Here is a 25,652-nt window from a genome sequence, read left to right as displayed (position 1 = left end):
CCCTCAGAGGTAGTAATCACACCTGTGGGGAGAGGGGTATTCTTCTTACCAAACCACATGACCTTTGTTTTGGAGGTGTTCAGAACAAGGCAGAGAAAGCTTGTTGGACACTAAGAAAGCTTTGTTGTAGAGTGTTTAACACAAAATCCGGGAGGGGCCAGCTGAGTATAAGATAGTATAATCTGCATATAAATGGATGAGAGAGCTTCCTACTGCCTGAGCTATGTAGTTGATGTATATTGAGAAGAGCGTTGGGCCTAGGATCAAGCCTTGGGGTACACCCTTGGTGGCAGGCAGTGGCTGAGACAGCAGATGTTCTGACATTATACACTGCACTCTTTGAGAGAGGTAGTTAGCAAACTAGGCCAAAGACCCCTCAGAGACACCAATACTCCTTAGCCGGCCCACAAGAATGGAATGGTCAAAAGCTTTGGCCAAGTAAATAAAAATAGCAGCACAACATTGCTTAAAATCAAGGGCAATGGTGACATCATTGAGGACCTTTAAGGTTGCAGTGACACATCCATAACCTGAGCYYAAACCAGATTGTATACCAGAGAGAGTACTATAGATATCAAGAAAGCCAGTCAGTTGATTATTGACAAGTTTTTCCAACACTTTTGATAAACAGGGCAAACTAGAAATAGGCCTGTAACAGTTAGGATCAGCTTGATCTCCCCCTTTAAATAAAGGACCAACCYTGGCTGCCTTCCAAGCAATGGGAACCTCACCAGAGAGAAGAGACAGGTTAAAAAGGTCYGAGATAGYCTTGGCGATTATAGGGMCAGCAACCTTAAAGAAGAAAGYGTCTAAACCATCTGACCCAGATGSTTTTTTGGGGTCAAGTTTAAGGAGCTCCTTTAGCACCTCGGACACAGTGACCGCCTGAAGGGAGAAACTTTGTTGCTGGGCAGGGGAAAAAGAGGGAATAGCATTTTGGCTTGTCGCATTAGAAGCGTTGGGAGATGAGGAAATGTTGGASGGGCAAGMAGGCATGGCTGAGTCAAATAGGAATCCTGACTTAATGAAGTGGTGATTAAAAAGCTCAGCCATGTGTTTCTTGTCAGTAACAACCACATCACATGGGCAGCTTTGAGAAGGAGGGTTTATTCTCCAGGTCTTTAACCGTTTTCAAGAACGTCTTGGAGTTAGACCCACTGAGAGAGAGAGAGAGAACTGCTCTTTAAAGTAACTAACTTTGGCCTTCCGGATAGCCTGAGTGCACTTTTTTCTCATTTGCCTGAATGAGAGCCAGTCAGCGTGAGTATGCATGTGCTTGTAACTCTGCAAGATCATTGTCGAACCAGGGGCTGAACCTGTTTTTCATTCTCATTTTCTTTACGGGGGCATGTTTGGTAACAATATCACTGAAGATATCAATGGTCTCTGACCCTCTAATGTTCTTTATATATTCACACTTTTCATACCAATTATTGTTTACCGCTTCTGCTCTGTGCTAATAACAAAGATGAAGAACCAGTCTTTAGCCCAGCCTGAGAGAGGTGGGGTTGACCAGGAAGTCAGTAGGATAATCTGTCTGGTCAGTACAGGGCCTGCTCCTCAGACAGTCAGTCTCGGCTTCACTGTTCCTGCCTGTGTGCGTTTGATGTTACAGTCTTGTGTCAGTTCTCAGTGGATTAGTGTGTGGGGGATTTGGCTTCCGGCAAACAGACAGCCCAGCCAGGATCAGACAGTAACATAACCTGGAGTGACAGCAGGGAGGCCTAAGAGCTGCCTCTCCGTCCACTCACACTGCCTTACTGACACAGCTCTGTGTGCGTGTGTGTGTTTGGCTAAAACAGAATGGAGGAGAGGGAGGGAGGGGTAGCTCTTTTGGCTGCAAACACACGTATTAGAATCTTTTACCTTGGGCTAGTTGGCAGGCAAGGGACGCCTGGAAAAACAGAGCACATCAAGGGACTGTCTAATTAACCCCATCATCTCTCCTCTGAACCAACACCAAATCCATGCAACCGAAGTAAGTCTTTTTTTGGGACATTTCGTRTTGTGGATTTGGTTTGTTTTAGTTTTTTTCCTATCATGGATGTTTGCTATGAAAACCCAAGGGGTGCAGAGAGGTGGGCTTTGCATGCATTTGTTTTGTAGACTGAGAAGTTAACTGTTTGTTTTATATTCCTTTAATTGTGTCCTGTTCTCGATCTCCCCCAGGTCGGAGAAMAATACACTSTGCAATACAGACAAAGGTAAAACAAACACATTTTGAATTGTTAACACTAGGTGATTATAAATTGACGCAGTTAACTTGGCAGCAAGTGGATGTGGGCCAATCGGTGCCCACAACTGTTTTGCTCTCATGCTTGATGTTTTGAAAAATCGAGGTTTAAGAAACTGATATCCACCGCCAGCTAATTCCTGTCAGAATTAAGTTTCACTATGAATAATGACAATGTCGAACGATTAGAGCCTGGTGTTTATTTGAGCTGGATTCAAGAGGTGGCTAAAAAACTTCTTAGCCTTTGTGGCCCTGCTTGAACAAGCCCCCGCAAGTTCACTTGCCATCATGCAAAGGGTTCCACCCCCCCACCCAAAAAATTCTTGGCACTTAAGATATGCATTTCACGGCATTTGAACTAGAGTGCTGRGGGGAAGGGTTATTAAAATTCACACGAAACATTAGCYTTCAAGTCCATCCCTCAAAGATTCTGGCGTGAGTCCAGTCGGGATATATTCTCAAGACCTGACTTGGCATCTCTCGAGTTGTTTTCTTAAAATAAATATACATATATATTTCCAGTAGCAGACCCTTTTTAATTCTGGTTGTTCAGCTCTGACAGCAGGAGTCTCGAGCATATCTTCAGACACAGACGTCGCGGTAGCAACTGTTTGACTTGCAGAGCTGGCTAACTGAGATTTGGGAGAATGCTGTGGGGAATTTTGAGTTGKCTGTTTTCCTGCCTCGACGGAAAACATGCAGATGGGTGGATTAGGGTGAATAATCTACAAAGGGCATTTTGGTGCTTTGAACAAGGATTTGCCGTATTGAGACTGAACCCAAGAACTCAACAGCCGCTAATGTGATTATCTGTGTTAATTTAAAACCTTTCATGATCCAGTGTTTAAATACCGGGTTTCTACTGAAGGCAGCAACCTGCATGTTGCTCTCATTACTGTCCATGTTAGCTGAGTAAATAGATTAATGTTTATGCGCGTCAATTCAGTTTGAGGTTCCTTTCCCAAGACTGTCAGTCTTACGTAAGATATATAGTACAGATAGTACTAAAACAAAACGAGAAAGTGCCCCATAAAGAACTATTAATGAACACTGGCACTCTGCTCAGATCTTTCCCCAAAGGACACTGTCATGTATTATGGTCTGCTATTGTTATAACTACTGAATCTATAGCCTCCTCTCATATCTCTACCCTCTTACTGTACACATATTTCTCATTACTTACAGTATCACCAGAAGTGTTGATTGAATGTGTGAAGAGCAAGGACCATCTGAAGGTGAGTGGCAGCCAGAGTGGCCAGTGGATATGCTCACTGCATATAGGTCTATATACTGTATAGCGAATGTAAGCTCWCTAATTGATACATTCAACAAGGGAATGATGATCACTTCTGTCATGACTTTACCTCAGGGTAAGCATTTCTCTAGTCGGCTAGGAATAKAAATGCAGTCTATTCCCCCATTCCTCGAGACATGCGGTCACTTTCCCCACGCCTCCAGTCATAACAATGTGCCCTCTTCTCCCAGCTGAAGGAGCTGCACAAACTGGGAGCCGACCTGTCACTGCAGGACCCCTCAGGATGCACCCTGCTCCACTATGCTGTGGACACTGGTAGCAAGGACACTGTCAAATACATCCTGGACAATGGTAGGGACAAGGCGATACATATATGTGTTCTATTAAAGTATGTGGGTAGGACCTCTCCCTTTCATTATTTATTTGAGGCTAAATTGATTTTATTGATGTATTATATTAAGTTAAAATAAGTGTTCATTCAGTATTGTTGTAATTGTCATTATTACAAATAAATAAATAAAATCGTCCGATTAATCGGTATCGGCTTTTGTGGTCCTCCAATAATCGGTATCGGCGTTGAAAAATCACAATCGGTCGACCTCTACCTTGGAGCATTGTAATTGGTTTAGGGATATGCTTTGAAATGTCTCTTTCCCCTGCCCCCTCCCAAAAAACAGCACCCACAGATATCCTGGATGTAACAGAAAAAGAAAAGTAAGTTTAAGACATGGATTTTGAAATGCTCATTTTACACACATTCTGTGTGATGTATCTAGTTAACGTTTTTTAAATAGAAAGTTACACTCATTGGATCTACTCTGTCTGTCTTCATCTCTCTCGGTCTCAGTGGGGAGACAGTGTTGCACAAAGCAGCGTCACTGTGTCAGAGGACTATCTGTCACTACCTGGTAGAGGCAGGGGCATCCCTCATGAAGACAGACTTACAGGTGAGAGCAACGCTCCCTCTTCCCTCATTGCTTTACTCTTTATTTGGCCAAAATAAGCCAAGTTGATGCATAGGTTACCCCTGAGAAGGGTTTTATACAGTGGATAGGGCGGCAGGTAGCCTAGCGGTTAAGAGCATTGGGCCCGAAAGGTCGCTGGTTCAAGTCCCCGACCTGACTAGGTGAAAAATCTGCCGTTGTGCCCTTGAGCAATGTACTTAACCCTAATTGCTCTTGTAAGTTGCTCTGGATAAGAGCGTCTGCTAAATTACTAAAATGTCAAATGGATAAGTGGTGGGTATAGAATGGCCTAATCATCATCCAGAAGGAAAATTAGCTCGTCTTTCTTATGACAAGCTAATTATACACCGGGTGAGGGAGCATTACAGCGGTGCCCTACACGTCCCCTCTGAACCAAACTTGCCAGATGTCTGCAAAGTCAATTAAAGTACTTACCTCCCAAGTGGCTCCATCATAAAATGTCTTATGTGTTTACCCTCTCCTGCAGGGAGCAAATTGGATACATTTGTTTCAGTGTGTGGAAAGCAGTTGGAGCATAACGCTTACATTTTTTTACTACAGTATTTCACACGCATKCTCCTTCTGAAGACCCCACAAATGGTTTTTATCTCCGATTTCTGTCCTGGAAGGCTCAGACTTTACCACATATTTAAGATTTCTTGATTCTCATGTCAAGGCTTGAAGAATTTTCTTATACAAAATCTCACTGCCAAATGGTGTGTCTTCAGTGTAGTCTCTCTCATACTGTAAGCGACTGACAGAATGCTTGAGGTGTCACTAGGGAGGATTGTAGTCCTGGCCAGTCGGTTCTATCATGCATTGAACCTACTCTGGTACTGTAGCTCTCCTCGAAATGAAACATTCCCATGACATTCAGCAACTCAGCAACCTCCCTCTATCCTGTACCCCCCCCTCTCTCTCTCTGCCCTCAGTGAGCTAGCAGTGAGTATAAGCAATGATGAAAAATGTAATCTTGCAGGATTTGGGGCAAGTCTGATTCATACCCTGTGGCCTTGGGATGCAGTTCAGCCTGGCTTTCTTTCCTCTCCGCCGTCTCTTCATCCTGCCACCCTTTCTGCCTGTCGGTCTTTCTCACTCACAGTACATTCACTCTTGGCCTTGAGATGTCAGCATATCTTAGCAATTACTTTTCCTGTCTTTTTGTCTCACCCTCTCGCCATGTTCTCTGCTCTCTCTTCTCTCTTCTTTCTCTCTTATGAGTTTTGTTGGGCTCAGCGCTTAAAAAAACAAGCACTTAGAAATAATTGATTTTGTGAAATCTTAAATGGTACAGGAGCTCTGGGATGAATCAGAAAACCTTTATTGAGTCTAAAAACATTCTAGATTTGCTTTTGCACACCGACATTTGYTGCATATTCACTGTTGWTAACTGGAAATATTAAATCTAAACCATGATGAAATCTTAATACAAATGATTCCTACATCTCAAAAATAATTGCAGACTGATCTTTGACTCTGCGGCTTAATGTTTAGACCTCAGGAGAAATAGATGCTGCCTTAATTAAAGTTGGGTTCTTCATTGCAGTCTTTTATGTTGAGCAAGTTGCCTCTCTTGTGCTGCAGGGTGACACACCAAAGCATCGTGCAGAGAAGGCCAAGGATGCAGAGCTYGCTGCCTACCTGGAGAACCGGCAGCACTACCAGATGATCCAGAGAGAGGACCAGGAAACAGCCGTGTGACTCTGCTCCTTGACCTCCAGCACCACTWCCCTATCACCTAACCCTGTGCCAAACCTACTTTAGCTAAAAAAACGTAAACTAGCCGGAGAAGACGGTCAAAAGGTAGCCAGTGTTGTATTCTCCTGCTAGGGAGTTGGTTGGAATCCTACCAGATGAGAGACTCTTAAGGTCCACCATGTGAGATGCTCGTGACCAGTGGACTTGATTATTGCACTGCCAAAAAAAAGCTGTTTTGTGTCGGAACGCTTGGAAGAGATGGTTCTTCTGTTTCATTTTTCCCCCCCAGCTTGTGTTGCGCTTGCGATCCACCTAGACTGAATGTTGAAATGGTAATGTAGAGAATTGTGCTCCAAGGTTTTAGGACAGGGGCCTGGCTAATTGAATGTTTAGGTAATTGTATTATTATACGCTCCGATGGAGCTGTATCTCTCTGTGTCTATAAAAGCAGCATGAGCGTTTCAACCGTACGGATCACAATGACTCAGTGGATTTCAAAAGGGTATTAACACTCTGATCTGTAGGCCAGCTGTCTTTAAGGCTACCAAAAATGTCATAATTTTGATGARGTTTTTATTTGTTTATAGTACTGCTGTTGATTTCTTTATTTTTTATTTGTTGACTGATTTGTCCACCCATAATGCAGTGTAATGGGATAAAACTATCCACGAAAGTGGGGAKATTTTTACGTAACACTTTTCTCATTACCAAACAATTTGAATTGAATACATCAATATTGTTCTACTTTKTGATCACTTGGCAAATGTTTATTTTATTTCTTAAAGTGTTAWTAAGYATATTTGGTACTGTACACTTATCGTAGTAGCTCTGTGTTCAAGCAGTTTATGCACTGCAGCTCCAATTGCCTTGATTTTCTTATTTTGTTGGCTGATTCGTTTGTATTTAATATACTTAATTAAGTCATGGTGTATTTTTATAGCATTTTTAAGCAGATTGATGTTTATATAATTTGTACATATTATAAATTTAACATTTTTGTGTTTGGTCATTATTTACTATAAAATGTGCYTTTTATATGTATTTGTTTCAGAACTACAAAGCATTTCTTCTCTCGTATTGTTACAGAAGTCAAAGGCGTATTTATTCACCTCAACGTTTTTTTTACCGATTTATGTTCAGCGAAGTTAAAAATGTTCCAAAGGCTTGGGTTGTAAATTTACAAAGTGTTTGTTGTTGGTTTTTTTACATAAAAAAATTATAATTTGTCTAAATAATAACCATCAATTTGAGGTTGCTATTTATTTTCAATAGTTATAATCTCTGTTAAAATATGGCTGGTCATTTAAAACAGAAATAGAATCAAACTTAAGTTATAAAGACCTGTGATGGTGTTCATGTTACATTTACGTAGAGAGAGGGGAAGGAATTGGMCTCATTCCAAAAGCTATCCTACTGTATAACTAGCTAACTAGTTTAATGTAGAGCCACAGTAACTGTATTTTGTCAGATTGAAATTAGTTGTTTCTCTGGATGTTTTCTTTAAATTATTTAATCGCTAAACATACTTGTAAAACATACTTGTAAACACGTTAACAAGGTACACTATTTCATATGCACATTTTTGCTGGATTCTATTTGTTGTCAAAAGTTTCTAGTTTTGACCTTTAAACAATCCATCATGCCTACTAAGATGCATTTCATTGTAAATCATTGCTGTTCTCTATTATGGCCAGATACATTAATAAATGTAGCACTGAATCAGTTTCTGTGATAGGAAATATGTTGTCAGTGAAAGGCCTCTAGTGTTTCTAATGCCAGACTGAAGATAACAACATATTTTTTATTTGATTATGAAAAGTAAATTAATTGTGTAGTTCCTACATCGGTTATTACACTTCATACATAATCATATGTTCCCACATCATTTTTGGGGGGTACACTTTTTTTAATTGAATTTTTAACAATAGAAAACATCCACATAAAAAACGACAACACACAGACGCACACAAACATCCACAACATCACCCCTGCCCAGACCCACCTGCTCACACCCCCATCTCCAGCGCCCGCATCACTCTCCGCCACACAGCCTCAAACTGCACCATTTTGTTTCATMGTCACACTGATTGTCAGTATTTTCATTTTCAATAATGAAGACAGTAGGCCCCCATTTAGTTGACTTCACTATAACTGAAATATTATGTTAGCCTTGAGGCTGAGAAGATTAGATATCATCATTTGAGGCATTTATGATTATACTGCATACTGAAAGAGGTGCATATTTGATCAGGTTATGTAACATATATCCTCCTGTTCAGAGACTGACATGGATTTATATAATTTGGATGTATATTAACATCAGGTTTTTATTGAAGCCTATCTACCTGCACTATTTTCTATGTTTTATGTATTTGAGGATCCCAGTTAAACAACTGTAGTTCACTGTGATCTTGGAAAGTACACTGTGGGATCATTTATAACAGGGTTTTTTCCCAACTTACAGTATATATTTGTCCATTTCCAATGGAAATGGAGATTAAAACAGCATTAGGATATTCACATTTATCAGAGGTTTTCTAAATCAGTTTTCAGTCTCATACCATTGGGGATCCTGATTATGTAGTATGCARAGTGCATGTTATTGTTGATTTGACAGACTTTTATGGAGGCCTTGCATGATCTTTCCTCGAAGAGATGAATTGTGCCACAAAACACAAAATAATACATTCTAGTAAATGTCTTTTTTWTTTTWTTMTWMTWTTKTTTTTWTTTTTTWACTTATACAGGTAAGTCGATTTAAGATTTTTTTTATTTATTTAAAATGACGACTTGTCAACAATATTGAATCAATTATGAAATGGTCAGATTTCTAATGAACATATACAGTGCTTTRGGAAAGTATTCAGACCCCTTGACTTTTTCCAAATGTTGTTACGTTATGGCCTTATTCTAAAATGGGTTAAACAGGTTTTTTCCCTCATCAATCTCCACACAATGCCCCATAATGACAAAGCAAGTATCACATTTACATAAGTATTCAGACCCTTTACTCAGTACTTTGTTGAAGAACCTTTGGCAGTGATTACAGCCTCAAGTCTTATTGGGTATGCCGCTACAAGCTTGGTACACCTGTATTTGGGGAGTTTCTCCCGTTCTTCTCTGCAGATCCTCTCAAGCTCTGTCAGTTTGGATGGGGAACATCGCTGCACAGCTGTTTTCATGTCTCTCCAGAGATGTTCGATCGGGTTCAGGTCTTGACTCTGGCTGGTCCACTCAAGACATTCAGAGACTGGTCCCAAAGCCACTCCTGCGATGTCTTGGCTGTGTACATAGGATCGTTGTCCTGTTGGAATGTGAACCTTCGCCCCAGTCTGAGGTCCTGAGCACTCTAGAGCAGGTTTTCATCAAGGATCTCTCTGTACTTTGCTCCGTTCATCTTTCCCTCAATCCTGATTAGTCTCCTAGTCCCTGCCGCTGAAAAACATKCCCACAGCATGATGCTGCCACCACCATGCTTTACCGTAGGGATGGTGCCAGGTTTCCTCCAGACGTGACGCTTGGTATTCAGGCCAAAGAGTTCAATCTTGGTTTCATCAAACCAGAAAATCTTGTTTCTCATGGTCTGAGTCCTTTCGGTGCCTTTTGGAAAACTCCAAGTGGGCTGTCATGTGCCTTTTACTGAGGGGTGGCTTCCATCTGGCCACTCTACCATAAAGGCCTGATTGGTGGAGTGCTGCAGAGATGGCTGTCCTTCTGGAAAGTTCTCCCATCTCCACAGAGGAACTCTGGACCTATGTCAGAGTGACCATTGGGTTCTTAGTCACKTCCCTGACCAAGGCCAGCTCTAGGAAGAGTCTTGCTGGTTTCAAACTTCTTCCATTTAAGAATGATGGAGGCCACTGTGTCTTGGGGAACTTCAATGCTGCAGAAATTGTTTGGTACCCTTCCCCAGATCTGTGKCTCAACACAATCCTTTCTCGGAGCTCTATGGACAATTAATTCGACCTCATGGCTTGTTTTTCTCTCTGACATGCACTGTGGGACCTTATATAGACAGGTGTGTGTGCCTTTCCAAATCATGTCCAATCAATTAACTTTACCACAGGTGGACTCCWATCAAGATGTAGGAACATCTCAAGGATGATCAATGGAAACAGGATGCACCTGAGCTCAATTTCGAGTCTCTTAGCAAAGGGTCTGAATACTTATGGAAATAAGGCATTTCTTTTTTTATACATCTGCAAGAATAAAAAATGWTTTTTTTTTGCTTTATCATTATGGGGTATTGTGTGTAGATTTATGAGAAAAAATATATAATCCGTTTTAGAATAAGGCTGTAACGTAACACAATGTGGGAAAAAGTCAAGGGGTCTYATTACTTTCCGAATGCACTGTATGTCCAAACATACCACTGGAATTAAACATGCCAAAATGTACAGAAGAAGACGTTGCTCAAACATTTTACATTCTAAAAGTCAGAGACACTTGTTGAATAAGTAAGATTGCTCATGATTAATCTTGACATCACTATCTAAGGGGCGATGCATTTATTAATAATCATGCCTCATTTGATATCCTGGTGAAAGTTGCCTTAAACTAAAGACAGCATCTCTCCACAGCATCTTATCTATCGTCTATGATCTCTGATTGAAGCAGTATTTTTTTGGTGTTTAAGTTTCATCAGAAAATATTTCGACAACAGCAGAGGAAAGGCAAAACGGAGCATGTAGTACAAAGTTACCTCTTGAAATTGAGTTGAATAACCTCAGCCTTACAGTAGTAKATTTTGTGCGCTTGTACTACAGTATACAGATTTTAATCTGGCCCAGAGACTTGCTGTCACATCCCAAGCAATTTTTTGACAAGTCCGTCGCTCCATAATGAGTTTTGCTGTTGTCATGTAATTTTCTGTACATTAACTCAACCATTTCGACATCTCACATTGTCACCGTAGCTTTGTGTAGTGCCTTTACCCATAGCTCACGTTGAACCGAAAATACAAGGCTATTATTATCCGACACTATTTCATGTCATGAGCTCTATCCTGTTATGGGGTGTGCAAGAAAACACTTCCCATAGGTGTTATCACCAAATAATTGATTTTCTTTTGAAATGACACATTCCACAACATAATATTTGAAATGCTAATTTAAAGATGCGGTATGGCCCCACTTTCCATGTTGTCAATTACTGCAAAGAGCACCCTCTCCCATCATTTCCGTATGTCCAGTGATTTTAAAAGTACTATATTCAGTAGAAATCCACAGACGTTGAATTACATACAAGTGGAAAGTGCTATTTGGAATGGCAGGAGCGTGGAACTACCAATGTTATAACTGCATTAATGCAAAACTTTATTAGTGTTCAGTTGCATGAGTGCAATGCAGGCATGGGGCTTACAGTGACTGAATGGGGTCAGACAACTTAAATGCCTCTGACATTTTTAAGGGAGCTCCAGTAGAACAAGGAATGMTAGTTTATGTATATTATCTGTGCTTTATTTTGAGTTGCTGTGCAATTCAGGTGTGAGAGTATCACAATTAAAACAAATAAATAAATAGAACATTTAAATGACTGTGCAATATCGTTTTTTTCTTTATTCATTTTTTTTTTTTTTTTTTTACTTCATATAAATAGTGACCAAAACGTGATGGACAGACTGGTGTGCAATGTTGACGATATCAATCTGTATATTTGTTTCTATTGGCAGATTTTTGGTTTTGTTTGTTATTTTCTGCTTGGGGGGGGGGAAAAATAAAGGATGGTACTTAAACAACTGTATTTATTCTAATTACTTTCTTGTGAGTGTTTGACTTTATTTATCCTTTCAATAAAATTGCACTCCTTAATAACCCTGCATMTGTATAAGGTCCTATTAATATTTATCAGCTACCTCAGGTGACCTACTGTACAGGTGATGATTGGCACTGTACACTGACTGATAAGAATGGAGTCCCAAACACACAATGTTTAAAATGGGTTAGAAGGTCACGGTGGGACTGTACCCTCTTGTGTTTGAGGAAGACAGCCTCAATAATTACTGATGAAATCCAAGGACTTGTGATGTAATACAAATGTTTATTCCTCACAGTTAGAGGCTATCAAGACGAAATGCCAGCTAAMCTATCTATTAATTTGATGGACTCATGACAGCAATCAAAATCAAACTATGTTGCATCGTCATTTTATTCTTGAGCCTTTATTTGGCCTTGCAATGTTACATGCTCTGTCTGGATGACAGCATTGGCTCATATGAGACACTGGTTACAAGTCGACCAATCCTGAACACGCAACCACATAAAGCCATTGCAGTGCAAGTATTGAAAGCCTTTTGAGACTGCACATTTTCCCCTTGTTTGTTGCAAACCATAAAGCTACCCACACCTGTAAAACACTTTTTTTTTTACAAGGATCTGGTAAAAACAAACCGTCCTCATAGGCCATTCGCGGCTCCCTAATCCCTGGCTYCAAGACCAGCTCAAAATATATAAACAACTGAGATAAAGACCTCAAAGATTCCCTGAGGCCTAAACCCAGGGATAGAGCAGCGTATAGAGAGTGGTATGTAAGCAAAGCTTGATGGTCCAACCCAGTGAGACAAACTGCCATTTTTGTAGAATGTCTGAAGGAACGTAATAAAGATAGTTAAATGTCTCAGTGTTGCAACATGCAATGTGTTTGAAAATGATGAGTCATGTAAATCAGAGCTGATTCATAGTGCACCGTCTGGAGTGATTAAATACTGCAATTGGATACTGACTAGTTACTGTGGATGTTGTATTGGATGTGTGTTTATCAGTTTGGTCCATTTGTGAAATTGAACAGCTTATTTCTCCTTGCTCTGACTCATTGTTGGCATGCTATCCAACTGGCAATTGGAAATGTCCTTGTCTATGGTTCAGATTCTGGTCTGATTGCTATTGTGGTCCTGACTCACCTCCCCTGCCCTCCTGGGATTACCCAATCACACGGCCCGAGGTCAGAGTCATCTTGGATATACTGTACATCGATACTAGATAACATGTAGACACATACTGTATAAGTTGTATTTCATCAGTACAGTCATCTAGTTATTGAAAATGTGGTTATTTACTGTAAAACACTGTCAGCCTATCTAGGCACCACACTGTTACTCTGCCTTGTGGTCGAGCATTTGCTTACACCAGAGGAGGCTGGTAGGAGGAGCTACAGGAGGACGGACTCATTGTATATGGCTGAAATTGAATAAATGGTCAAACCATGTGGTTTCCATATGTTTGATGTGTTTGACACCCTTCCATTAATTCCATTCCAGTCTTTACAATGAGCCCGTCCTCCTATAGCTCCTCCCACCGGCTTCCTCTGGRTTACACTGGTGTTTATAAATGGCTCTTATCCAGGGTCCCTGTCTAATGGAAGCTGTTGTGTGACAAGCTCTCTGGGTACAAAATTAGAGGTGGCCAGGAATTATAGGGCTAATGACTGGTCAGTCCCTCCTGTCCTCCTGTATACCATTTACTGTGGAGTGGTGGAAAAAGTCCCCAATTGTCATACTTGAGTATTCAAGTAAAAGTAAAAGTCACCCAGTAAAATACMACTTGAGTAAAAGTCCAAAAGTATTTGGTTCTAAATATACTTAAGTATCAAAAGAAAAAGTATGAATCATTTAAAATTCCTTCTATTAAGCAAAGCAGGCGGGACCATTTTCTTGTTTTTAAACTGTATGGATGGCGAGGGGCACACTCCAACACTCAGACATCATTTGCGAAAGATGCATTTGTTTAGTGAGTCCGCCAGATCAGAMGCAGAAAGGATYACCATGTGTTGTCTGGATAAGTACATGAATTGGACCATTTTCCTGTCCTGCTAAGCATTCAAAATGTAAGGAGTTATTTTGGGTGTCAGGGAAAATACATTATTTTCATTAGGAATGTAGTAAAGTAAAAGTAAAAGTAGTCAAAAATATATATAGTAAAGTAAAGTACAGATACAAAAAAAAACTACTTAATAAGTAGTACTTTAAAGTATTTTTACTTAAGTACTTTACATCACTGCATTTCTGATGCATACATCCCTAAGCATTCTGTAGGCACCATAGAATAATARAATCTGTCTATAGTAGGTAGTCTGYGCACGTCATTCTGCTTTCCTTTCTCTGTGGTAATATCTGGTGGTGAAATTGATATGGGTATATATAGCAATCAATGTATTTTTAATTTGCAAGCATAAAAAAATACTTGTAGATTCAATAGACTAGAACAATGACTGAGACATAATAATTCTAGGGATTCACAAAAATAAAACATCAAGAAGTTAGTACACTAGACTTTGGGGTTGCGGTTAGGTGTCTCTTGACCCGTAATCATCACGTGGGTTAGTGATGTCACTAGGTGGTTAATTTAATGTGGCCCTAATGTTACCAGCTCAAACTAGTTTTGGAGAAACAAAGGGAGGGCGASAAATAAGAGCAAGCTGGTCGGGATAGAGGTATTGTAGGACTGTAGGACTCTCTTGTGGCTCAGAGTAAGACCTTTAACTCTCGCCAAGAAGTACGATCAAAGAAACAAGTAAGTTATATGTGTATTTGTCCAAATGTATAGTGATAAAATGATTACTTTGTGTCACTCAACACAACGTTGTCATTACTCACATTTAATAGTTCAAATATATAGTCTCCATCATCGGAATCCTCTGGAGAATAAATGACATGTGTGTAATTTCTCAATTAGTTATTTTTCTTGGGAGGTTTTATTTGTGTGTAGGTTTATTTATTGAGTTTTTCTTTTTAGTTGTATGGTCTTTTAAGTAATTTATGCACCATGTGTTGACTTTACTGCATATATTTATAACTTTACGTAACGAACACACAACTTTTGTCCCATACACGCGATTTGCGCAAAAAGCGCAGTGGCACTGCGTATTGTCATAAACGTTCGTTGAATCTTAAATATGAAGTCAAGTATTGCATAAAAAATACTGAACAGAACGAACTTGTTTGAATCTACAACGGTTATGTTTAGGGCTCTGAAGAACTTGTGGCCAAGATACGTTTTGTTTTAATAACTGCTTTGCTTTGAGTTTAATAACTTTCTAATTATGTTAGCTATTTTTCACTGTGTGACAACGTCCTCAGGGGTGACACATTCTAGTTTTGATGATAATAAGAAGTGTGTGAGTGTGCACCCTCTGTACTTCTTCCAAACTCAAGTATCATAGCTCAAAATAGTTACAGTAACGTGACTATACATTTAGAACTGAGATAAATCCTGCGAAATAWAAGAATATTGTTTAATATAAGTTATTATTGTTGAGTTATTACTATTTCAGATGTAGTGAAAGCTACATAGTTTGAAAGTGTACTTTTACATATCTTTGTTCATCTTAAAGTAACCATTTATTCCACAATCTTAATTGTGTTCATGTGCCAGACATCTTTTGCATTAAGTTTGGGCCATTGAATGGTTTTTATGACCAGAACCCTTCACATGAGCAATAACTGTAAGTGACTCGGYATAAGAGCTTCTGCTAAATGACTAAAACGGATGTAAATGTAAATCTCTTCCACCTCAAGAATATGTCCATTGAAATCGACTCCAACCTCAAGTACTTGCATTCACTGCTATCCACTCCACTCAAGAGTTGTTCTCCTTTGTTTTGTCTTTCACTGCCCAGGACCTTTTCACCTGACCACAATTATTTGCTTTCTCCCCCGATCCAAAGTAGGGGCTGTGTAAGAGGCTGTAAAAGATGATTTGCAGTCAGAGATAACGACCAAAGCAACATAACCTTAGAGAGATGAAATGGGGAAAGAGAGTCCTCAGTCTGTTGTTATCATTGTTTTTCCTGTTGTATTTTTGTCTCTTTTAGAAAGCTATTGGGCACGCTGGATACAGATTGTGCCTCGGGGTTAGGTTTTTAGAAAGGGAGGAGGGGTAGCGTGGGGCTTTACAGCTTGTGTGAGCTTGGCAGATGGACCTTGAGGCAATGGCACAGATAATCAGTGGAGAGAAAACAGCTTTGAAAAGACAGATAAAACTCTCCCTGGRTATTCAAATGCACCCTTCAGCCTGCAGGGCCCCTCAACTATTCTCTCACTGCTCATGGGTYTGATGGAGTCTGTCATTGGTTATGTTAGCGTATCGTGAAATAAGAAGGAATGTGACATAAGTAGGCAAGTGCCATTGTCTCTTTTAGAGAATAAACCATTCTGTCATGACTGCCATGCCTCACCTAGAAGGGATAATATTTCCACGTCATTGACGGCAGGGAGGACGTTTAGCTGTTGACCATATAGTAGATAAAAGTGCACTCATCCTATTTGAGTCAATCATGTGAACCATTATGTCCTTGCACTGTTGGTCTCTGACGGCCAGAATCCAKCTATATTTTGTATATTAGATCAAATAAAGCGTGTGATTCCGCCATTTGTTGGCCACTAAGTGTTACTTCCTTAAGTAGGCCAGGACATTCTGGGTCTTTGTTAACTGTCTTTCTTTGGAGTGACCCTCGACCCCGCAGCTTCTCTCTTATTGGTCTTAGTGGGCATTCCATCCTTTTTTTGCGGTCCGTGGCTTTTCTGAGAAGACGAGGAATGCTGCTTTGCAGTATAAACAAGAGTGACTTTAACGCTTTATGCTTTTCAGGTTCAGTGTGGTCCTGCTTTCCATGTGTTGTTGTTATTGTTTCGTTGTAGAACTGATCTAGATGTGTGTTTGACAGTAACTCTAATGTTATCTATTTGACCACTATGAGATTATTAGCAAGAGGAAGCACCATTTGAGTCAATTTAATTATGATGGTTACGGTATCTGGTCCAAATTTGACTATTTGGTTTGCTTTCTGCTAGGCAATAAATATTATGTTCATCCCATTGTGTGATGGGAGGATGGTGGTAGTTGGGTGGGGAAGTGAATAGTGGGCGATGTTTCATAATGACATGTTTATGGTTGGGTAAAGAAGATCTCTTACACACCCATACCTAAGTATTCTAACATTCTTGTTACAGCTGCATTACTGATGGATAAAAATTACTGGCACGGATAAAAATAGCAATGTTTGTAGGCATATTTAGCAKGTTTTTCAGCATGCTAGCTCTTGTAAGTTGTAGTATTTTAAGATGACCTTTCTCCCAATATGCTGAGTTCACATTCAGATGTGTGGAACAAAGACTCTCTGCATGGGATATCTGTCTAGTGGCCCTTTCGAATGGAGTGAAAGGAGACCAGGAAAAGGCTCTGTTTTGATACAGGGAGTCTGCATTAGCAAAGAACGATGAAAGATTTTGAGGGCGCTCCGGGCCTCACCCATGGCAAGGCTCAGTGGGTTAGACGAGGCCCGCTGGGTGTTGTTTCATCAAAGACAAATGTGTTGCCTGGAGTAGCCCCTCGACATTTATGACCAGGGGAAGAATGTCATTGGAACTGCTAGCTGGTGCGGGGGGAGAAAAAGCCAGCTTTTACTTGAAAATGGGACTCTATCATTTTTAACMGTGATACAAAAAGATAGAGATTCAGTGAGTGGTGGGAGTTGACAATGGGGAGTTTCCAGAGTTTTATGGTTACTTGGACTGTTTAGTTATGCTTACTGGCCACTGGCGCTTAATTACTTTTTTGAGGACAGAAGACAGATTTACTGGGTCAGCAGAATATTTGATCAACTGGCTTGAAGAGGAGCAGTAAGCGTGTGTGCCAGAGGGCCTGCTGGCCTGGTCTTTGTGTAGCCATCGCGTTCATTCTCAGTCCWTTTGATGAGCAGTCAAATACAGATATAACACTTTCAGAAGCCAATTGTAAAATTGCCTGATAAAAGGATCGTGCCTTGGTAGATTCTCAGGTAGACCAGCTCCCTTTCAGTAGTGAGTGCACGGCAGCCACTTATGGCATTCTACCTCACACAGCACGAGGCCATAGTTCAGAGASGTGATAACCTCTAATGGATTGGACTTTTCCAGTGAGTTGTTGTTTCATCAGCTGTAGCTGACCTTTCTATCCAGGGTTGCCCGCAGGCAGGGAAAGTTCAATGCGAGCGTACTGCAATGTGAGAGGATGTGACTGCCATCTCTGCTCGGCTTCAGGACATATTGGCTCAGGCACAAACCAATAAAACAAATGTTGCTGTTAGATGAGTTTGCGTGGGCGACGGGCAATACACAAGGGTGCTGTTCATCAGAGACTTCCCAGCAAACCGGGAACATTCACAGAACATTATCTAAGATTCCCGTTAAGTCGACGTGGGGGGGGGTTTATTTAGATTCATCGGGGGGTGCTTCCTGTGGCTATGTCCTTGGAATCTTCTCCCAACATTCACTAACATTTTCTTCACAYCATCTGTAAAAACTGCAACAGAACATTCCCCTAAGGTTGTCATTAGGTTGCCAGGGAATGTAATAACACAATGTTCCGGTAATGTTCTTAGAACATACTGCCGCAACAATGTGGGAGCAGTAGAACTGGTTCTGAGGAAACATTACAGGAACGTTCTGCTCATGTTGATGGATATGATTTTCAAAACACCCATAACAAAAAGCAGGGAATATTCATTCCTACAATGGTTTCAAAAAGGTTACAGTGTGACATTATGACATGATGGTTTTAATAACGTTCCCTGAAAATACTTAAGCAATATAATGTTGGAGCATTAGAAGTTGTTCTTAAAAAACATTCCAGGAATATTCAGCGAATGTTGATGGAGATATTACTACTAACCCCGATAACCACAAACCTTCCTGCAGGACTCTTATAAAGCTATTCTGTAAGGTTATGACATTTTGATCCAGAATTGTTCTAAAAACATACTTCAACGATAATGCAATTATCTCTGAAAACATTGCTGCAATYTTCTGCTAATATTGATGTGTAATGTAACATTATTATGCTGTAGGAAGATGCCAAAGTTTTAAACGAATGGCATTCCTATCCTCTTACATCATTATATTATATTAGGGTATTGTCCAAACAAAGCTATAGCTTTTTTCAACAATGGTAATCAAGTAGATTTGAACCTGCAATCTGCCATCTTCAAGCKCTGTAGGCTACTTAGTTTGCTACTTAGCTTTCTACTTAGTTTTCTACTTAGTTTGCTGCACGACCACGATCTTAATGTTTCTAGTGGATCTTTAAAGTATGATCCAAACTATGGCTACAGTATATGTCTTAGTGCATATGCACATCTGTGTACACCTCACCACAATCGGCCAGGAAACAATTGAACATGAATTCTGAAATCAAGTTTGGAGGGAAAATAAAAGTAAAACTTTACAGCATATAAAGAAAATTGGCAGAGAAAGAAATAATAGAGGTTACTTATTTTTCTAGATTTTGTTATTATATATTTTGCGAAGAGTAAGACCACAACCTGGAAGTCAGAGTAAAGGTGTGAACAGTCCAAAGCCCAGGTTTGATCCCTGCTTGCGACTATCAACCAATTATGGTCAAATCATGTGATTCCAAATAATTGCCGTGTGTTTCTACATGGATTGTTGTACAACTAACTTCCTCAACAGTAAGATAACACTAACACATGAAAGAAACATCTATGGACTGTTCCAAACTTAATTTGATAATTCTGGGAACATTGAGGGCATGTTTTGTGCTCCCTGYTACAAACATTGTAAGAATGTCTTCAAAACTGGACAGATTTTGTGTTTTTGGAACCTATCTTGTCATATCCCCACAATGTTCCCATAACCTAAATAAATGTTTTAGGAACCTTTTAAAGAACATAATATGTTCTGGGAACGTTCTTGCAACATCAGGCAAATGTTTTTTCAACCTAATAGAAACCTTGTAATTATCTGCACAACTGGACAGTTGTGTTTTGGGAATATGTTTTTTGCCATGTTACCACAACATATGTGTTGGGAACTTTTAAACAACATAAAAAAATGTGTTCTGTGAATGTTCACGTAACATCAGGTGAATGTTTTTTGCATTCTCAAATTGCATAATTGCATAAACATCGCATAATCATCTGCACAACTGGACAGTTTTTGTGTTTTGGGAACAGATCTTTTGTGATGTCCCCACAATGTTCCCACCAGACTGTTCCCACAACCTAATGAAACGTTCTGGGAACCTTTAAAGAACAGACCAAATGTGTTCTGGGATCATTCTTGCAACATCAAGCGAATGTTTTATACAAACATTGTATAATCATCAGCACAACTGYACTGTTGTTGTATTATGYYAACATTTGCCGCAACCTAACAAATGTTCTGGGAACTTTCACAGAACCAATTTTGGTTTGCTGGGTTGGCGTCTTAGTTTGTGTTGTAGGAAGATTCATTGTAACGTCCACATGACATATCGTGAACAGCCCAGAACGTGACATCTTAGTTTRCTGCTGCTGTGTGATCTCAATTCATTGTTCTCGATGGCTTCATTGTTTGTGTTCCATTAGGACACTAGTATGATTTGTGCATTTTGCCAGTCATTAATGAGGGGTCCTAATTAATCCTAGCCAATAATCGGGCTATGGTACAGAAAACACATCTTGTGCCTTGAATGTTGATTGTATGTCACAGAAACAAACGTAATAATATTCCAAAKACTTCTTTGCGTAGTGAGAAGCAATGTTTCAGTTTMTATTACCCTGGGAAGCAGATTGATTGAATAGGGRCACTAATCTTTTGAAGGGAAAGTGTGAAATACTTTTAGATTCCCACCACAAAATCAAGGATTTGGTATTATAGGCAACCTTGTTTGGGTAATTGAAGTCAGATTCCTGGAATGAAAAGAGTTACTCTTTGTGGGTGTTCTTCAAACTAATACTAGACCTGTCTGTCCKGGCACATCTCTGAGCTCTTCTAACCCAGACAGAGACAAGCAGTTCCAATGTGTCCCCCAGAAGAATTGCTTCAAACCATCGAGCTCTCCCTGTCAGGGAGGCCCCTATCACCTCCCAGCAGGTGGGTTAGCCTTCACCATGGTGATCTGGTGCTGCCGTCCATCCCCTGCTGCTAGCTCTGGGYCTGTTGGCAGAAAGAATAGACATGAACTCAATTAATTCAGAGAATAAATAGAAACTCAGAACTTGAGAGTCTAGGAGGATGCCTTATAGACAACCAGACATTTCTTTATCTGTGAGTTACTGTCCTTTTCTTTTGAACTTAAAGCTGAAATKTGTAACTGGTCGCCRCAGTGCCTTTGTTTTCAGGGGTTTAGCAGAAACATACCTCAAACAACATGGCCAGCCTAGCTAACCTGTAAAGTAGGGTTGAGTTTGGCCACATTGTGGCGCTGTTGGACATGCAAGCTCATTGGCTCATAGCGGCCATATTGTTTCAGCTAGTCTTGCATTCATAGATGCAATATACCAAATTTGGTCCCGATCGTTCCAGCGGTTCTGGAGAAGAAGACGTTAAAAATGGTTCAACATACATCAAAAGCATGATTGCATGATCAGTTTGATTGTGAGTTCTGATATTTGGAAAGTACCGAAGTAACTCGTCCTTGGGRTATGTGTCCAATTTTTCCTGATGGTGGCACGGTAGGCCCATAGCTGAACTCCACCATTGGTGCTTGCAGCTATATATTTTATTGTTTTGTTGATGAAACGGAGGAGAATGTCCGGCAACGTGGTAAAAGAAAAATTGCGGTACATATCCTGGTGTTCTATTGCGCGTGCAACGATGTCCGAGTAAAAAAGAACACAGAGTTCGTTGTTTGGAGTAACTTTGTTGTTGTAATAGCCCAAACGGACATGACAGCTTCCCCCTTTACGGATTTCAGCTTTAAAACGTCTGCATGACGCAATGGACATGATACACAACGATGGGAAGCGCGATTGTGACAACAAGATGACATGAATTGTGTTTAATGTGTCATCAACATGAGCAGGATAGATTTATGTTTTCGAACATATTCCAGGCACTGCATGTCACAAAATGAAATGTTGTATTTTGTTTGGTGTTCATGTTGGAAAACGTGTTGTTTTGTGTAAAGGGGAAGTGAAAGGGTGGAGTGGGTAGCTCATGACCCATTGATCCTCATTGCTGGTTGTGTGCCTCACAGTTTGTCTGATTGACCCTAAATTGAGTCATGAGAGCATAGGAAAAAAATCGATACAATCTTTCAGCCCTCTCACATGTATTTTCCCAGTTCTCACTCTCACAGGCTCGAGTGTCAAGCTTTAAAACTGTTTCATGTAATTCCTTTTATATAACGTGACGTGTTTTACTCTTTGACCATAATCCTTTATTCACTTTTCACCTCCTAAAGTAGAGAACCTCTCATTGTAATGTGCAGACTCCTCATGAACGGACAGGGGGAATTAGTTTGACATAGCTGGCAACGATCAATATTTGACCTTGAGAGTTGAAAGAGCACGATCATCTCGATTATAGATACACACCAGAGGGACAATCAGGTTGACAATCAGGTTGACCTGGAACAGCAGATGTCACCTCAAATGACACGCAATATAACCTACAGAATGGCAACATTATTTATAGTGCCACAATTGTAATGGCATGCTTTTTTTCTTATTCCTCTTTTTGTTTCCTTTTCTCTCCAGTATGAGGGGTTTGTTCTCAACAGTTGTGGTGCTTCTGGTGGCCTTGATGATAGTCACCACTGAAGCAGGGAAAAACAAGAGAGGTAAGGGATTTGCAGTGTTGCTTTAATTTGCCGTGCCCAGTTTTAGAATTAGCACGGCAGTTGCACCTTTCATGAGGTTCATAAAGCCTCATGAAAGGTTGGAAACCTGTCCTTACTAATTACTAATTGTAATATTGCTGATATTATTTCTGTCATCTGTATATATATTTTTTTCATAATTACATCTTGACATTTTTGTTTCACAGAGAAGGGGAAAGAGGCCAAGGGTGGTGCCACTGAGTGTGCGGAATGGCGCTATGGTAGCTGTGTGCCTAACAACGGAGACTGTGGAGTCGGTGTCAGAGAGGGCACCTGCAACGACCAGATGAGGAAACTGAAATGCAAAGTGCCTTGCAACTGGAAGAAGGAGTTCGGCGGTAGGAATTATACATTGATAGATTCCATTTCCCTTGATATACCCTGTAATTTCTCAAAGTGTAAAGTGGTGGTCAGTCAATCAAAAATATAGCAAATATGTCAAACWTGTCATGTCATAGGTTATTACTACATAATTAGAATTGTATCATGGAATTTCTTAGTAAATACCTAGTAATTTACACAACTGCAAAAAACTATGAACAATTTCTTTAGAATAAATTATGTTCAGACTGTTCTATGATAGTCTGATGACTCACACTAAATTCTTCCGCTGCTCTGTCGTTCACGACATACTTTAGTCTGAGACTGCAATCATTGAAGTTGTTYGCACGAGGGGCGTTGTGCAAAGCAAAGTCATCAGGGATTGGATTGTCTCTAACCAATCCGAGTACCAAAGCCAATGCCGAATTTTCAAACCGTCGCTTTACCCTCGTGTGGTCTGGCTCTGGCCCAAACCATCGGTTTCTGGACCAATCAGACGGCCCGAATGTGTTTGCATTCGGTGAAGGGTCGGGGAGGTACTCAGATCCAGACTCATTGCGGGGAAGAAACGAACGTACTTGGGCGTGGCATAGCGTCTGTCTCTTATACACATCTAGATGTGTATAAGAGACAGGGGCGTGGCGTAGCATTTGGCCAGGGCAAGGAGTCTGTGTAGCCAGGCAAGCTTTATGGTGGGGTGTTCCTGATACTCAGCGGGTTTTCCCTTCTGACCTTTGCCATTTCAGCTGACTGCAAGTATAAGTTTGGCAGCTGGGGTGAGTGTGACACAGCTACTGGATCCAAGAACCGGTCTGGAACCCTGAAAAAGGCCCTGTACGACGCAGAGTGCCAACCCACCATCCAGGTGTCTAAGCCATGCCCRGCAAAGACCAAGACAAAGGCCAAAGGTAAGAAGTAGAAATGTAAGTAATGTAATAAAGTAAAATTCCTATCCACAAATGAGTATGTCATATTGAGCAAGGAATCTATGATGAATTTACCCTATTGTTTCATCATTTTTTATTGTCTTCCTACAGGAAAGAAGGGAAGAGGGAAGGAGAACTAGAAGGTGGATAAYTCCACATWGAACAAGTGATTGGTTGGATTTTATTACGCAATATCCTTTGCTTTTTCAACAAACATAATATGCACAAGTGAATTATGAGATATCAAGTGGGCCCTTCCTTCAAATGCAGTATAACAAATGCTAAATGTCTCTGAATATTGACCAAATATCCCACAAATGTAGACAAACACACACAAAAAAATCACAAAAATGTCCAGCTGTCAGTGGCCTGGTAATTTGGCGAGTAAGAATGCAGTTCTGGACATGCTGTATGTATTATGCAAGATATGCAAGAAACAGATACTCTTGACCTCAGCAGTGTTTTAGATCTACCTGAACAACCTTGTGATGTACAACCCGAGTTTGTTGTATTTTTTGTACGCTCTCAGTTCCTTTACATTAGTTCAACTGGAGTCAAGGCGGAGCTCCTTGTTTGAGATGATTTTAACCAGTAGATTTGGTATACTTTAGTTTTTTTTWAATTCAAKATMTTCATCTTACATTGTTGTGATTGTTATAGTTTTCTCTTGACTACCAATTAGTATTACTAACAGAGTTGATGAGTGGATTTTAATTGCGTGTGCCAATTAGTAAAAGTAGAGAGATGCAAATCAACAATTTTTCTAGTAAACTGAGGACTGTCAGCTCAACGTGTTTCACGTACAATACAGAGCTGAGATTGAATGCTCAAGAGAAGGCAGTCATTGTCTTTGTAAAGATAATAGTGMTATTGTTAAAACAATTRGTTTTATAATATATATACTTCAAAAGGTGTCAGGCGATTTTGAGCTGAACTGCTGTGTTCATATTTTTGCAAACACATACATTCACCTTCCCGCAGTTCATCTGTACTCTCATTTTTGTAATTACTGTCATTATTATTACACAAACCCTTGGAACAGAACAAAATCAACCACTTTAAATAAACTCTCKGAATTTTGACTATTGGTTGTTTCGTGTTTCTTCTTAATAAAGGTTTGTTAAGTCTCTGCTTTTGTTGAAATATACAGTGGCAGTTTAACTTACTACATTTATGCTATTAAAGAGAGACTGAATCAAAACAACTACGTTTCTGGTTGAAAATGGCCTATGCGGCATCGATATMTGTCAGAAACATTTATTCTAGTGTCAAAATGGACTACAAACTGTAAATATGATAATTTTGGTCATAAAGTCAGTCTCGTRCAAAACMGAGATTTGCGAGATMATTAGGAAAAAAGGGTTTGTCATGGCATGAAGGGTACCTAACAATTTTCCTTCGGTTGGGTTTATTTAATTCCTGCCTACAGCTGACAGCACCCAAGTAGTGCCCAGCACACTGACCGTTGTACATTTGGTTTGACTTTGGATATCCCTATGGGGCTAGTTAGGGACCATCAGTAAATTACAACAATGTACATACATGGGACAATTTTAAGATGTCAAAGCTCCAAATTAGTATGACATAAAAACCTCAAACCAACTATAAATTGTAGAAATTCATATACAAATATTGCACACATTAATGAGATCTAAAGGGTGTGCAACATTTAAATATTTT

General features: G+C 40.0%; 3 protein-coding genes across 3 annotated transcripts in view; 2 read left to right on the top strand and 1 right to left on the bottom strand.

The window, feature by feature from the left end:
* Positions 1 to 11,857, top strand: part of LOC111973980 (diacylglycerol kinase zeta-like) — a 69,756-nt gene extending 57,899 nt beyond the window's left edge. Inside the window, exons 33-38 of the mRNA XM_070447253.1 lie at positions 2,170 to 2,204; positions 3,419 to 3,468; positions 3,719 to 3,839; positions 4,166 to 4,202; positions 4,336 to 4,435; positions 6,038 to 11,857. Coding sequence (XP_070303354.1) covers positions 2,170 to 2,204; positions 3,419 to 3,468; positions 3,719 to 3,839; positions 4,166 to 4,202; positions 4,336 to 4,435; positions 6,038 to 6,154 — 460 coding nt within the window. The 3' untranslated portion in view covers positions 6,155 to 11,857. The remainder of the gene's footprint in view (positions 1 to 2,169; positions 2,205 to 3,418; positions 3,469 to 3,718; positions 3,840 to 4,165; positions 4,203 to 4,335; positions 4,436 to 6,037) is intronic.
* The window catches only part of LOC111974722 (activating molecule in BECN1-regulated autophagy protein 1A), a 294,670-nt gene that overhangs the window by 104,004 nt on the left and 165,014 nt on the right, over positions 1 to 25,652 (bottom strand). The window lies entirely within an intron of this gene.
* LOC111974521 (midkine-B-like) lies at positions 14,471 to 24,778 on the top strand. The gene is made up of 5 exons (XM_024002267.2): positions 14,471 to 14,658; positions 22,604 to 22,686; positions 22,893 to 23,063; positions 23,793 to 23,954; positions 24,084 to 24,778. The coding sequence occupies exons 2-5, from the start codon at positions 22,605 to 22,607 to the stop codon at positions 24,110 to 24,112; spliced, it is 444 nt and encodes a 147-aa protein (XP_023858035.1). The 5' UTR covers positions 14,471 to 14,658; position 22,604; the 3' UTR covers positions 24,113 to 24,778.

This window comes from Salvelinus sp. IW2-2015, linkage group LG15 (genome assembly GCF_002910315.2).
Source record: "Salvelinus sp. IW2-2015 linkage group LG15, ASM291031v2, whole genome shotgun sequence".
Lineage (NCBI taxonomy): Eukaryota > Metazoa > Chordata > Actinopteri > Salmoniformes > Salmonidae > Salvelinus > Salvelinus sp. IW2-2015.
Note: the sequence above shows the minus strand (reverse complement) of the source record. Positions and strands in the feature narration are given on the sequence as shown.